This window comes from Cnephaeus nilssonii (assembly GCF_951640355.1).
Source record: "Cnephaeus nilssonii genome assembly, chromosome: 1".
Classification (NCBI taxonomy): Eukaryota; Metazoa; Chordata; class Mammalia; order Chiroptera; family Vespertilionidae; genus Cnephaeus; species Cnephaeus nilssonii.
Window position 1 is genome coordinate 95,262,761 of NC_137072.1, and position 13,752 is coordinate 95,276,512.

The following is a 13,752-nucleotide window of genomic DNA, read 5'->3' on the forward strand; positions in this document are numbered from 1 at the left end:
ATCTGGGCAGTATTTATCCCAACTGTAATGAGATAATTACTTGCAACCAGTTGTTGGTCTCTCTTTCCAGAATCTAAAACTCCACGTGGGCGGAGACCACGTGTCTTGTTCACGGCTGTATTTCTGGTGTATTGCAAGGGACCCCGTATGCAGCCGTCACACAATAAGTACTTGAAAATAAAAGCACCGAGCAGCTTTCCCAATGACTCCAAGAGAAATTTTTCAAAACTGAAGATTAAAGCACAAGACTGACAGCAAGTAGCACCCTTCAGTACACTACGTCTATGATGAAAACGGGAAGAAATCAGCCCTGTGTTCCCTGACTCACTCTCTTGATCGTAAACCTGCGGACAGCCATCAGCATTAAACTAAGTAGCCAGCTCCTTACCCCTGAAGTCATCTCACTGCCCTGGGTCAGGCACAAAAATAAGACAAGACATATAAGGTAATTCTGCTCTCTCTAGAATTTTTGGTCAGCCTTAGGTCAAAGGAACAACAGGGGGGGGGGTGCGGGGGGGCGGGTCAAGGAACAATCAGTTCTCTCCATCCTCAGAGGCCAGCTCCCTGCTGGCACAGCTCCAACCCCGTTAGCTCAGGCCCAGGGGGCTCCCAGGAAGGGCAGCGCACCCAGCAACCCCACCTGCCAGGGGCAGCCTCCCCGCCAATTCCTTTGCTGCCATTTGGCCCAAACTTCTAGAAAAAAGTGAGTAGGCCGTTGGCTTAACTAATATTTCAGTTTGGGTATAAATTTCAAATATCACGTCCTCTCCAAATCCAATTACCCTGATTAACAAAGCATAAATGCTTTATAAAGTAATAAAAAAATAGCATGGAGGGAGTATTTTCCAAAAAGATTTTGTTGAAACAGATGACTTGAAATTAATATACATTTTTAAAAATCCCTTTCTGGGCCTCTTTTATACATACTAACTGTGTTCCTTCCACACTGAAAAGTTATCTTTAGAAGCACGGCTGGGGGAGATAAAAATTATACAAGAAAATGGATTCTCTTTATCTTTTCCCCTTGATGACTTTAAAGGCTTAGGACTCCAGCAAGGACTTGATCCTGAGAAAAGAATTATTGAGTATAAAAATACATGGATTCGCACATAAATCCAAAAGCAAGGTACTAAGCTTCTTCACTCAATAGAGCAGATTTTCTTATCTCAAGACTGGGGGTGACCACGAGGCTTGGTGCTGTTTTACCGTAAAAAGCATAGTTCGATTTTCCTCCATATCCGTTGGCTGCACAATATTGTGTCCACTGATGAGGTGGTTCTCAATGTCATTCTCATCAAAAGAGCTGAAGAAACTGTGACTTCGCAGGCCCCCATCCTGGAACTCCTTCCTATAGGCCAGGGAGCGCAGGCCGGGCTGCGAGAAGGACTTGCGCATGGGCCAGCGGCCCTGCTCCGGGGGCCCCGCGGGCTGCAGCACCGACCGGAACTTATCCGTGAAGGAAAGCGCCCCAGCAGGGCTGCTGGCCTCGGAGTTCTGGGAGACCAGGTCAAGTTCGGCTTTCCTGCTGCAACTGATGTGGTTGAACTTCTCAATGCACTCGTCGATCAGGGCTGGCGGCGCCTTCTTGTGCGCCACGGTCACCCGGCCGCAGAAGAGCACCTCGAACTTCTTGGAGAACGTGTCGTCAAACTCCGAGGGGCAGTGCAGCTCCTCCTGGCGGGCGATCCTCCCGGCGTGGCGGATGGAGCTGATGATCTCGGGCACCTGCCGAGAGAGGAAGGCGTGTTATTTGGAACACGCAGTGGTGGGCACTCCCGGGCACAAGGAGCCATCACCAAGCTCTCCCCCAGCTCTGGAGGAGGTCCCACCCTAATCTGCCCACTCCTTCCCTGGCACCTGTCTCACTGTCAGTGTACCGAACTTCCAGAAAAAGAAGTCTGCCCTCCCATGGGTGCAAAATACACGACTTTCACAGGGAAGAGATGAGGAATCCTATATGATAAAAGCCTAATATTCTAAGTGTCAACCGGTCACTATGACACGCACTGACCACTAGGGGGCGGACGCTCCGACCGGTAGGTTAGCTTGCTGCTGGGGTCTGGCCGATCGATCGGGACTGGGCGAGATGGGCTGGGCATGCCCTGGAACCCTCCTGCGGTCCTTCCCTGGCCCCTGATCTTGCACCGGTGGAGTCCCTGAGCCTGGCCTGCGCCCTTTCACAATCCAGGACCCCTGGGGGATGTCAGAGAGCCGGTTTGGGCCCGGTCCCCACAGGCCAGGCCAAGGGACCCCACCGGTGCAGGAATCCGTGCACCGGGCCTCTGGTAGTATTTATAAAGCACCTCTTACATCTGAGGGGCTACTCTGGAAGATTCACATGCCCACACCCCACAAGGTTCCGTCAACTGGCCCACGGATGCACAGCCAACGTGGCCTAGCCTTGGATTCAAACCCAGGCTGGTGCCACGGCAAAGCCAAAGGTCCTCTCTGGAGAAGCTGTCACCCCCAGAGAGTTTTGTCTCCAATGCAGCTCACCAAAACACTATGCAGCGACTCTAGATCTCGTGGCAAATGTACCTGGGAAAGTTGTCCACAATAAATGGCTGGGATGAGGATGACAAGACAAGACTGAAATAATCTTATAAAACTTTTCTTCAAATCACATCGTTTTCTTCAACAACAACAACTGACAATGTATTGCCGAGTCCTGTACTCCCTAGTAGTTGCGTAGTATTAACTGCAGAGCGTGGAGGTTTTAGTCAAGGAGTAAGCCACCATGACGGCATCATTATCACAGCAACACCCTGGGGCTCCCACTCGCGGAGAGGCCAAAGCCTTTGGGTTCAAGGAAAAGTCACGATCAGAGAATGAACAAAATGCTCTCGTGTGCTGCTGAGGTCCCGACCGCTCCACCCTCTCATCGTTAGCTTGAGACGAGATCCCACAGTTCAGAGCAGCAGCAGACAGAGGAGGAGTCTGTGGCCACGGTGGGCAGCGTCTGTGCGACCAGCCACACACTAAAACAAGACAGGCATGGATTCAACCTCCCACAGGAAGTGCCTACTTATCGTCATGACCTAACACCCAAAGCAATTTTGTTTCCTTTCTTTCTGTTAGATAATTCAATTTAAAGTCCAATACCCATAGGCCCAATGTCTTTTTAAAAACATTATAGGGAAGGAAAAAAAAAAAAAAAACCTTTTCAAGTTAGGTCAAAGATCAATATAATACAGTAAATGAAGGTGGTTTTAATAGATTTTAAAAGTATGCTTATATTCTGGGTTCATGACATAATCTCTTAAAACCCGATGACTCAAAAGATTTTTTTTTTCTCTGTGACTTCATATCAAGCACATCTTAAAGACAATCTCTTTACCATAAAAGATTATATCATTTCAAGGTATTTTAATCATAAAAAGAATCAAACTAGCCCTAGCCAGCCTGGCTCAGTGGCTACAGTGTCAGCCCGCAGAGTGAAGGGCCCCAGGTTCGATTCCGGTCAAGGACATACATGTACCTCGGTTGCAGGCTCCATTCCCAGCCCTGGTGGGGCGCGTGCAGGAGGCAACCAATCGATGTGTCTCTCTCATATCGATGTTTCTCTGTCTATCTCTCCCCCTCCCTTCCACTCTCTCTTGAAATCAATGGGAAAATATCCTCGGGTGAGGATTAACAACAACAACAAAAAGAGTCAAAATACCTTTAAGGATATTTTATATTTTAAACATTGATTATGAAGTATAAAACCTAAATGATACCAAATAAGGTGAAATGTCAACAGACATCAGTCATGTGTCTGCACTATTTGCTTGTGCTCACTCCTCTACTGCCAAGTAGTTGTACATCGCATGGAGGCCTCCACATCGCTCATCAATATAATGGGCAGGACAAAGAAGAAAGAGGCAGGGAGTCGGGTTTCATTCACACCTTTGCCAGCAAGTCACCACAGGACCTCAGCAACATCAGCCTCAGTTTCTCTCTTTGAAAAAACAATGCTTATTAGGATTTTTCAGTTAAAAGTTGTATCTGTGAAATAAACAGTAATGATGTTTTTCAAAGAAAAATAACCAACTTAGGCAAGTAAGGAACCTCGTCGCTTTTCTGAGCAAGTGTGTGGAATTATTTTATCAGGAGTCACATGAGTCTTCCCAATCACTGACCCCCCTCTCTGAACAGAACATTCAAAGCTTACTCAGTCTTTTGATGTTTGCTAAAATAACTGACATTTCTGGCCCTCACTGGTTTGGCTCAGTGGATAGAGTGTTGGCCTGAAGGGCCCGGGGTTCGATTCTGGTCAAGAGCACATGCCCAGGTTGCAGACTCGACCCCCCAGTGGAGGGCATGCAGGAGGGAGCCGATCAATGATTCTCTCTCATCATTGATGTTTCTTCTCTCTGTCCCTCTCCCTTCCTCTCTGAAGTAAATAAAAATATATTTTAAAAAAACATTTTATATATATGACATATCTGTATGCTGGGTCACCCAGTGCAGCTGGAGTGAGTAATGTGTCTTCCATTACGTATCAAAGGGGAGAGAAAATGTGTGAAGCCACACGCGTTTATGGTGACTCGGTAATAAGTGGCACAGACACACGTAAGACACAAAGCAGAGAGCTTGGCTGTTCCCTCGCTTCACGGGGCAGAGGGGCTGTAAGGAGATCACTGTGCCTGGGCTGGGTTGAGCTGTGGAAGGTTTTCCAAGCCCAATTTCTTCTACACTGTCATCAGGTCCTACAGGACATGCGGCAGTCAGAGACCAGGGCCTGCCTCCCCTGCTCTGGTGAGCCATGTGTAATGTGGGTAAAGGAGATAACTGGAGTTAGAAAAATCCCTGGGATCCTGACCAGAAGAATATAACAATCTCAGAATATCTGAAGGTATACTGCCCAACATCGTTTGAACAATAAATCATAAACAGTTAAAAACCTAATGTTTAAAGATTACTATAAATCAAGTATACTAGGAGACTATTTAAATTAAAATATGGCTCCAAATGTGTGTAATTGTGTAAACCTCTATCCATTGTGCTGTTCCCTTTACCAGAACAGACCTGGGCACTGCTTTCTGAAAAATGAAGGCATAATGCCCACGTGTGAGGAAATCCTGAATTCTCCTTTCTTTATAACTCTGTCCTCGACTCACCTGCACTGTTACTTGTTACATGAGAGAAATGGGTCATTCGCGTCATTTACTTTTAAACATTTTTCCAGGTATGACTCGATGCCAGGCGGCAGGGATTCAGGGTGTGAGATGAATGAATGGGAAGAGAATGGAGTACCGAGTAATTGACGTGGGGTCTGCTGGGAGCGGAACTCAGAACGAAGCACTGAAGATGGAGAGAAAGGATGAATAAAAGATCCCGGAAGGCTGAACCCAAAGGCTTGGCGATCACCTGGGAGCAGGAGGTGAGCGTACTGAAGGCTGCACGTAACCTGCAGAGCTCAGGCCTCGCCTTCTTGGTGGACGGTTGTGCCACTGGCCCAAGTCAGGAAAACAGAGGAGAAGTGCGACTGGGGAGACACCACAATGAGTTCTGCTCTGTCCATGCTGCGTGAGGCCAGGGGGACCTGAAGTAAAGGCCTCTGGTGGGCAGACAGAAAAATGGGCCTGGCCCCTGAGGCAGGAGACCTGGATTCGGATGCCACCAGCTCACGCACAGGAGAAAAAGGGGAAGCAAAGGAAGGGAGCAGAGATGGGACCTTGGGATACACCAACATTTCGGGCAGAGAAGGGGGAGGGCGGGCAGGCAAGGATGACGTCAGAGGTGCCAGGGAAGCCAGCACTCCCGCTTCCAGGAAAGGAGAGGAGGCGACAGAATAAGCAAGGGCCGAGCCAGGTCTGCTGGAGCTGGCAGCTGATAGAGGTACGTACAAATAAAGGCGGGGGGGGGGGGGGGGTGCCGATACTAACCCCCAAAAGAAGCAAACTTACCTGTAAAATGCCTCAAGGTCAAACTTCAGTCTCTATAAGAACACCCACTTCAAAGTTACGATATTTACAAACAGACCCTTGTAGGCAAATACGCTGAGGCCAGTGGAATTTATTCCCCCTGATAGGATCTGGGTACCTTTAACAAAAATCTTTTTTTAGTTTAGTCACAGCAATAATGTCGACGTCATTTGTGACGGCAGATAAGCAGATAAAGTAAATCAAAATGAACCAAAGCAGAGACAAGAATCGGAAAAACATTTTACTGGAATAAATTCAACAAGGGTTTGAAGCTTGGTCTTATTTCCTTCTACGTTGCAACTTGCAACAAAAAGGAATCATCAATAATAAAGAGGCCCTGTTTAGACATAAAATTTTACTGCACTGCTCTCTGCTGACCTATGTGAGTTTATACTAAAGCTCCATTGTAAGGTAACTCAGCACTTACTTCACAACCCAAACAAGTTTCTTTCTAATCCACATACCAACAAATGCACGGTACAGTATGAACTTTCAGCAGCGGGCTTACGTGAATATTGTATTTTATTAAGTAGCCAGAAATTGATACTCTAAGAGAGTCAGAAACGTTCATTTCTGTAAATAAAGTCCTTATTTAAACATTTGGGTCGACTTTCTTTCTAAAGACATAGGGATTTGAAAGGATTATAAACACACTGTGAGGTGTCATTGCATTCACAGAACAAAGGAAAGAATTCCTGAAACCACACGAAAAGTCTTTTCACTTTACACTTGCACTTTTTGTTTTTCTGACTAATGGTAACAGATAAACAGTAAATTAATCTAAAGAAGCCCGTATTTTGTTCTTAAAAAAGGCTAGCATTTTTTCCTGTTATTTAACATTACAACATTCCAAAACTGTAAAAATATGACAGGCCACACTGTCCTCTGTCCCGTGGAGGAAATGTTCTCTCACTGCCAGGAGTTGTTAGAACAAGCACTTAGAAGGAACAGCCTTGTGTTTTGATGTTGGTAATGGGTGGTTATTTTTTATTTGTTGGTGATAAACAAGGTAAATAGTGTGTGTGAGTGTGTGTGTGTGGGGGGGGGGGGGGGGTAGGGAACTAAACTAAACCAAGTATTTCCTCGCTCTATCCATACAAAATGCTCAAGAAAGTTTCTTTTTACTAGTGCTCAGGACTTTTTACTAGTGCTCGCCTGTTTGACAGTATCTAGACAGGACACGTGTGAGCATTTACACTGAGTGGCCAGATTATTATGCGTTCAGAGATCATAATAATCTGGCCACTCAGTGTATATCCAACAGTGCGGCTTGTTGAGATAAGATTCATCACGAAGATGTAAACCTCGTACAATGAACAGGACGTGATTCCTCCTGTCTTGATGAGGCTTGCCGTGCGCGAGGTGAGAGACACGTCTAAAAAATGTGATTTTCAATATAACGACAGAAGCTGGAACACAAACATGAGCCAGGCAGAGACGGTGAGCTGGAGACGGGGTCCTGAGTAGAGAGGTCTGTCCTGTCTACCGGCTCCGGCTACTACTAATGCCTCGACTCCTGCTTTGCCCTAACAGTGAGCCACAGGGTCTTATGATATGCTACATTTTCCCAAAAGAGAGAGCAGACGTGCTCCTTGGCTGGCTGAGGAAGCGCCAGGCACATACGAAATGCTAATGACTGCTAGCCCCTAACACAGGGCCACACACCCTCGTTCACCCGCACCTTTCAGCATGTTAAACAGTAGTAGTATTCCGCTTCCCTCGTTCTGAAATGGAAACTAGATAAACGTAGCTCTCAGGCCGCATGGAAAGAGCCTACGCAAACACAAAAGCAGGCATCACACCCCAAAATAATCGTTTGAAATGTTCACCACAGCCTTTTGATTAAACCAACACATTTCTTCAAACGTTTAAAACAATGAGACTAAAATCCAACAGAAGAAGCTATATTTAATAGCTGCAAGAGTGAACGAGAGAGAGTGGGAGAAGGTGAGAAAGGAAATGAGAGAGTGGAAAAAGATATCGCTGTAAGACTGCGAAATTATTTTATGTTTTCTAAAACAAATTTGAAAAGTCAAAACACTTCGGTTGGCTGGCATACATATTGACAGAAATCATGGAATAAACCACTGAAATGTCCAACCTGGGAACATCAGTCCTCCAAGCCCAAGCCTTTCATCTAGTGGATTGATTCACAACTCAAATGTGGCTGCACTTCAGACCTGCCAATATGGTAAAAAGTGGACGAACAGCCCACCCCGGGGCAGACAAAGCGGCTGGCGTGGTGGCGGGCCCTGGTCCCTCCAGTATTCAGAAGCCCCACAGTTCCAAAGGGCAGAAATTCGGATTTATCCCCGTCCTCTGTCATGCCCTGAGGTAAGGAATGCCACCTCCTCACCATCCCCCACACCATCACACCCCAAAATGATGGATTATAAGGCTGTAGCAGCACCGAGGCAGCCCAACTGCAGACCGTGCTCTCAGCAGAGGTGAACAAACCAGCAAAGACAAAAATATAGCATCGCCACCCAGGTATCTGATGATACGGGCACATCTGATTTGCAAATAAATTCCCTGCATTTCAGGGGCCTCCCCTAATTAGGTTACCTAAGAGAGAATGCCTTATAAAAAAGGATACTCTATCATTTTGATCAAAATTTACTTCAAAATAATCTCTCAATGATTAAGAAACACAAATACAATGAGCTAGCCGTTAATAATAGCCCAATAGTAGTTACGTATGTTACAAAATCTATGAAAGGGGACACTGGAGTCCCTTTCCTACCAGGCAGGGAACAAAAACACGTCACTGTGCTAGGAGAAACATCGAGTAAAACTCTGGTTCCTTCTCCAGGATACACGCCATCGTCAGTCTCAAATTCGGTCACCGAGGGAGAGACATCAGTAAAGGAATATTTGGTCATACCATGTGTATTTATAAACAAAACAGTAAGATCAGCTAGAGCCGTGGTCGGCAAACTGCGGCTCGCGAGCCACATGCGGCTCTTTGGCCCCTTGAGTGTGGCTCTTCCACAAAATACCACGGCCTGGGCGAGTCTATTTTGAAGAAGTGGCGTTAGAAGAAGTTTAAGTTTAAAAAATGTGGCTCTCAAAAGAAATTTCAATCGTTGTACTGTTGATATTTGGCTCTGTTGACTAATGAGTTTGCTGACCACTGAGCTAGAGCATGGCACATCAATATTGTTTTGCTTCTACATAAAATCAACCAGGACCAAACATACTAAACTTCTTAAAATTTATTTTCAAACTAATGAGTTAGCCATGTGTTGTGTGCTCACACCCAAATCAGTAATCTCAGACACAACCCTTCGAGGAGGAGAAGGTGGACCTTCTATTAGGCGGCACACGCAGGAGTCTTTTTCACCTGTTCTCATTCATGCCCTAAAACAAGCATCCTTGGGAATCTCAGAGCAGCGAAAACTCTCGTGCGGGAGCCAGCAATTCCGGCCCAGGGCATCCACAGCAGGGGTGCCTGGCTCCCCGACTCCCCGATGGCTGGCTGCCATCAGGGACAGTCAGCAATTCTCACAGCCGAAGACCAGAAACAACCCACTGTCCAATGACAGAACTGAAAAGCACCTGGCATGTTCACACAACCGGGAGCATGGAGAATGAGAATAAGCCATTCATTGTTCTATATGCAATAGCATGGGTAGATGCTCAAACACCATGATGAATAAACACAGGTACAAGAATCACGTGGTATACTTCCATTCTTGTGAAAGTTCAAAATGGGCAAAACTAAACTAGGGTGAATGGAGGCAGGATAGGGATTATTTCTGGAGGATGACTGACTGGGAGGGGGCCTGTGGGGGCTCTGGACTGTCCTGTTTCTTGATCTGGGTGCTGGCTGTACATGATTTTCAAACTGTGAAGCCACTTCGTATATGACAGGTATAATTGTATGTGATACTGCAATGAAAACTTTATGAAATAATGTTTTCACAGGCATGATCTGATTTAATTGAGAGTGTGTGTGTTGGGGCGGGGGGAGGGGAGGGGGAACACGAGCCCAAAGTTACCCAGCTAATGAGCAGAAGCGCCAGGACAGCACCCTATGCCACGCACACCCTCTTCCTCCCACACCAAGCCTGCTCTCAATTCAAAACGACTTCCCAGTCCCTGTGGTGGGCCACATGGTTTTTGCTTAGGTTTGGGATTTTTTTTTTTTTAATCTTTTGTTTTGGTCTTGAGGAATAAACTCCATCCCCTTTCCTCTGATAATAAATAGTACTTCACCCCACTCCCATTCCGATGGTTCGGTGGGACACACAGGCCCAGCCCCAGGTCACGAGTAGACTGGCAACCCCGGACGAAGCCCACCTGCATCCCCTATACCCCACCCCACCACGGCGTCAGTTCAGGGCTGTGCGCGCATAACTCAACCCGGACCCAGGGCTGCTAGGCCTCGGTGTTTTATGGGCTTAGTAGGAAAAAAAAGAAACTTGCTAATCAGAGAGACCAGTGATTCTCAAGCAGGGGCAGTTCTGCTCCCTCAGGGGACACTTGGCAAAGTCTGGAGACATTTTTGGTTGTTGCAAATGAAGGGTGAGGGATGCTCCCAGGCCAGCGACACTGCCATGCATCCCACAATGCACAGGAGAGTCCCGACAATGGAATTACCTGGCCCAAAACGTCAGTAGTGCCCAGGTTGAGAAATCTTGCTTTTGGACTTAGAGTTCTGAGGATATAAGCCTGGAACTGCGGGTGTCACTGTGCATAAATGCACGCCAGAGCGTTCCAGAGGAGGAGAAGCAAAGACAGGGAGGGAGAGAAGGGTGAGAACGGTGGCTCTGAACGGGTTGAGGACCTGGATCCAGTTACGCCTGAAGCCAGCAACTGGGACTCTTATGCCAATACATCTCCTGTTTCTTATGCCATTTTACACTGGGCGTCTGTCATTGAAAGTCAGAGTCCTGTTCACACTCCTGCTAAATATAAAACCTCATGCCAAACTCTGCGGGGAATACAAAGAGAAATCACACACAGATCTCATCCTTCAGGGAACCCACAGAGGGAGTAAATAAATACGCAAATGACTAAACAGAACGAAAGCCAAGCACTGAAGGAGTAGATCAGGAGGTTAAGAGGAAAGAAATACAAACTCAGTATGGGGTACATTTCAAATAAATTATTATGAGCAACAGGATGACATATATTTACCAAATTCTGCTTTTCTTAGAACAAAACCAGTCACCAAAGATCCCACGGAGTCCAAATGGACTCCATTTTTTCACTCTAAAAAAAAGGGACTATATGAAATTTTAGGTCTTATCAAAAAATGTTCAGAAGGGGCCAAAGTAGAATTCACGTTTGAATGACTTATTTACACACTATTCCCGGCCCCTGTGTACCCTGTTACACAGAATGAGAAATGACTATAACCACATGGGACACTAAAGGACTAACAGGACCAAAAAACGCAAAGTGTCTCCATGGTGCCTCACACGCAGGTAAAGTGTGCCCCTCAGAGACGACTCCAGTTCTCTCGAGAGGCACTCTCCTTCCCCTTGCACCAGGGCCCACGCCTGCAGCCGGGTTGGTGCCAGTCCTCAGTGACCGGGGCCGCTGGAGTGAGCGGCACGTGGCCTCGCCCTCTCCCTGGGTTCACATCCCTCCCAGTTCACCTGTCAGCAGAAGCCACCTCAGTGGAAGACATAGCGAAGGAATGCTCTGGGCTTCAGCCAGACCCCCGAGGGAGGCCTTTCCTCTTCAGTAACAGGTAAGGCTTTGCGCCCCCAAAGGGGCTGAATGGGAGAGAGTCCCTGTGCCAAGGGTAGGGCTCTGAGCCTCAGCCACCGGAAGCAGTGTCCCCACGGAGGCTGGGCTGAGTCTCAGACCCAGGTAGCTCCGTGCGAGGCTGGGAACAGCACCACGCGGGCCAACACAGCACAGGAGGGGGCGTGCTCCCTACCAAAGCCACAGGTCTCGTCTTTTTAATCAAACCGGAACCTGACTTCCCAGTACCATGTGCAAACACTGAGACTCCCGTGTAACCAGCCCCAGGCAGCACCGTGTACTGGAAACATACCAAATGGAACCACTTTCTCAGACTTGAGGCAGCTACTGGGACACGTAGGCTTTGCTCTCGAATTCTTTCCCTCTCTACCCCTGTTTTACAAGGAAAACATAGCATGTGGCTTTCCCTCCGGGACATCTCCCTGGTACGCACACTCTGCTCCCCGAGTCCCTGGGGCCTGGGCTCCCAGGCAGCTCCAGGCAAGGTTGTCTCTAGGCCAAAGGGGCTGACTTCTCTGAGCTGAACTGGAAGGTCCATTGTTTTATGACCAAGACCTTTGGCGGGCAGGTTGCTACTGAGCAGAAGGGACAGAACAGAGGGACGCCTTGAGCCCTGCCTCCGACTCCCTCCCAGGGGTCAAGGTCAGGAGGCCGGCTGTGGCATCACTTGGCATGCGAGGGCCAACCTCAAGAACCAAGGAGACCAAGCACTGATTGTTGTACCACGTCTCTATAATCCAGCTCCCCTCCAAATCCCAGCAGCAGAATGCACGTTAGTCATCTTTTATTTCTGACACTAAGCTTAATACACAACCACGTAGAAGAAAGAAAAAAATATAGAAACATATAAAGTCACCCATAGTCCCAGCCCAGAAATATCCACAGTGAACAGTTGGGTAGTTCTTACATGTGGTTCTCTGTGTACATTAAGAGGTAATTTCCTTTACAAAAAACTGGGGGGCGGGGGTCCTCAGTACCCTGTAACTTACTTTTATCGTCATGGATGGGCCTACCGCATTGACATGTCAACCCACACAGAACCATCCCACTCCTTTCTGATAACCACAGCATCCATTCCATCACCGCAGACACTGCCCACAATGGGCATGCCTTAAGGAAAAACAACCTTTTTAACCTATTCAGGGTCCAATTCCCATTTACCTTAGGCTAGTTGTCACAAACTCTGCTCACTAAGAAGCCCTTTTGCCAAATGTGTGATGAGCATCCCAACCTTCGCATAAACTGCCTGCACCCCTAGTGACATCAGAATAGGGAAGGTGCTCGTGTGCGTGTTGTGGGGCGGGAGGTGAGTAGGAGAAATTATGACCAGGAACCCATAGCTGCTCACCAGACCGGAGAGACATAGTCCATTAGGAGGGAGCAGAAACTGAAACAGAATAACCTTTAAAAAGATGGAGATGAACTCTCGCTGCTGCTGGTCGCAGCTGTTAGGAGAAAGCCAGCCCGGAGTCCTGCCCCAGCCGACGCCATGAGTCTTCCCACTGAGCTGCGGACCCTGTTGGGGGAATTCTGCAGCCGCAAGGCTGAAATAAGCTCCCAGTAAAGCCTCGCTGCTACCTTCGTGTTTGCAGAGTAAGAAAAGGTCAAGCCTCTGCGAAAGGAACAGTAACGGAGAAGCCCAAGCCACAGGAAGCAGCACTGGGGTCTGAGCCCCAGGGGCGCTGAGACACGGACATGTGAGCAAAGATGCCACCTTGGAAGTGAATCACCTCCTAGACTTCGCTGCCCCCCCCACCCCACCCCCACCTCCCCCGACCCCCCGCAAGCCAGGCGGACAAACTGCCCAGTGCAGGTCTTCCCAAATTCCTTACCCACAAAACCACAGGCAAAATAAATGGTTCTAAGCCACTAAAAAAATAAAAAAATAATAATAAAGTAACACTACCTTAAAGGCAATGAGCTAGTTATTATTCCAAATGTCTTTCAGTACAGAACTGCTAATAAATGACAAAAACGTCATCTATCCCAGCCAGCAGCAGATAACGCCAACCACTGAAAGATTTTACCACGTTTCCAAATATCCTGTAGACAGCAGAACTCCCCCCCACCTCTCCCCACCCCCCACCTCTCCCCACCTGCCACTTTGCAGCAATACTACCCAGCT

General features: G+C 47.6%; 1 protein-coding gene across 2 annotated transcripts in view; it reads right to left on the minus strand.

Annotated features, from left to right (window-relative positions):
• The window catches only part of TBC1D1 (TBC1 domain family member 1), a 214,962-nt gene that overhangs the window by 97,526 nt on the left and 103,684 nt on the right, over nucleotides 1-13,752 (minus strand). For both annotated transcript variants that reach the window (XM_079794360.1, XM_079794361.1), the window contains one exon: nucleotides 1,207-1,725. In XM_079794360.1, coding sequence (XP_079650486.1) covers nucleotides 1,207-1,725 — 519 coding nt within the window. The remainder of the gene's footprint in view (nucleotides 1-1,206; nucleotides 1,726-13,752) is intronic.